The sequence below is a fragment of the Aplysia californica genome, unplaced genomic scaffold (genome assembly GCF_000002075.1).
Source record: "Aplysia californica isolate F4 #8 unplaced genomic scaffold, AplCal3.0 scaffold00207, whole genome shotgun sequence".
NCBI classification, from domain to species: domain Eukaryota; kingdom Metazoa; phylum Mollusca; class Gastropoda; order Aplysiida; family Aplysiidae; genus Aplysia; species Aplysia californica.
The window spans coordinates 20,814-22,100 of NW_004797477.1; the positions used below are offsets into that span (position 1 = coordinate 20,814).

Below are 1,287 nucleotides of genomic sequence, written 5' to 3' on the forward strand. Positions count from 1 at the left end.
ATTTCAATTGCAAATGGCACAGATATACACGCGTGGCAAATATATGAACGTGGTGGAAATGGAGATATGATGGTGGTAGCGGTGATGATGAAGATGAAGATGATGATGATGATGATGATGATGATGATGATGATGATGATGATGATGATGATGATGATGATGACAGATGTCACATCCGTGCTGCAAGGTGTAAGATCTGCGTGCCTTTTGCATAAGGTCATATGTGCGCCAAAGGTTGGGTGTCAACAGAGAAGTCCAAATGGGAAATCAGGCTTGCTCTGCTCACCTCTTTAGCCTCAACAGCACAGAATCTGCTTCGGCGATCTAGGCACCTAGGAAATAGCAATTCACAGGAGAGTGACAAACATAAAAAAGAAGTAGAGGATAATGGCAAAAACAAGGGTGAGGAAATAAAAAGCAGCAGTTCCATCTATGTTGTTTCTGCACAGTATGAGCATGACATTGATAAGTCAGCACATTTACAATTCTACTGTGCATAAGAATATGTTAGTGTCCCCCCTTTGGGAAAGGCCTAAGGGCAACTTTAGTCAGTGGCACTCCCCGAGTTGGGGGTGGGGGGCGGGGGGATAAGCGTTGTTGACAGATCAGAAAGCGAGTCCTGAATGAGAGAAGATTTTTGTCAGATGATGCATTCTAATTGTGTTTTCTGCTGTCTGTTCTCCTAAACCTCCACGTACCCCTTGACCCACCACGCGACACACCACGTCAAACGCCGCGTGACCCACCACGTGACCCACCATGTCATCCACTACGTGATCCACCACTTGACCCACCACGTGACCCACAACGTGACACACCGCGTGATACACCACGTGATCCACCATATCCACCAATTGACCCGTCACGTGACAAGGTGGAGGGGGCGGTCACGGTACAGCCGTTAGCGGAAGCTGTGCGAGGGTTCAAGAACTACTTCCTGAGGCTGAGACCAGGGCGGAACCACAGGAACCCTTGGTTTGCTGAATACTGGGAGGTGAGTGCTGTGTCTAGTTACATACACACACTTACACACACATACAGACACACACACACACACACACACACACACACACACATACACACACACACACATGCACTAAGTACTGGGATGCGGGTTCTGTATCTGGTCACGTACACACACACAAACACACACACTGAATACTGGGATGTGAGTGCTGTGTCTGCTTACAAACATACACACACACAGACACACACACACAGACACACACACACACACACACACACACACACATAGACACATAGACACACTTAGAAACACAGAAACAC

General features: G+C 47.6%; 1 protein-coding gene across 1 annotated transcript in view; it reads left to right on the forward strand.

Annotated features, from left to right (window-relative positions):
* The window catches only part of LOC101851951 (metabotropic glutamate receptor 4-like), a 34,336-nt gene that overhangs the window by 5,435 nt on the left and 27,614 nt on the right, over positions 1–1,287 (forward strand). The window contains exon 2 of the mRNA XM_035969997.1: positions 770–994. Coding sequence (XP_035825890.1) covers positions 770–994 — 225 coding nt within the window. The remainder of the gene's footprint in view (positions 1–769; positions 995–1,287) is intronic.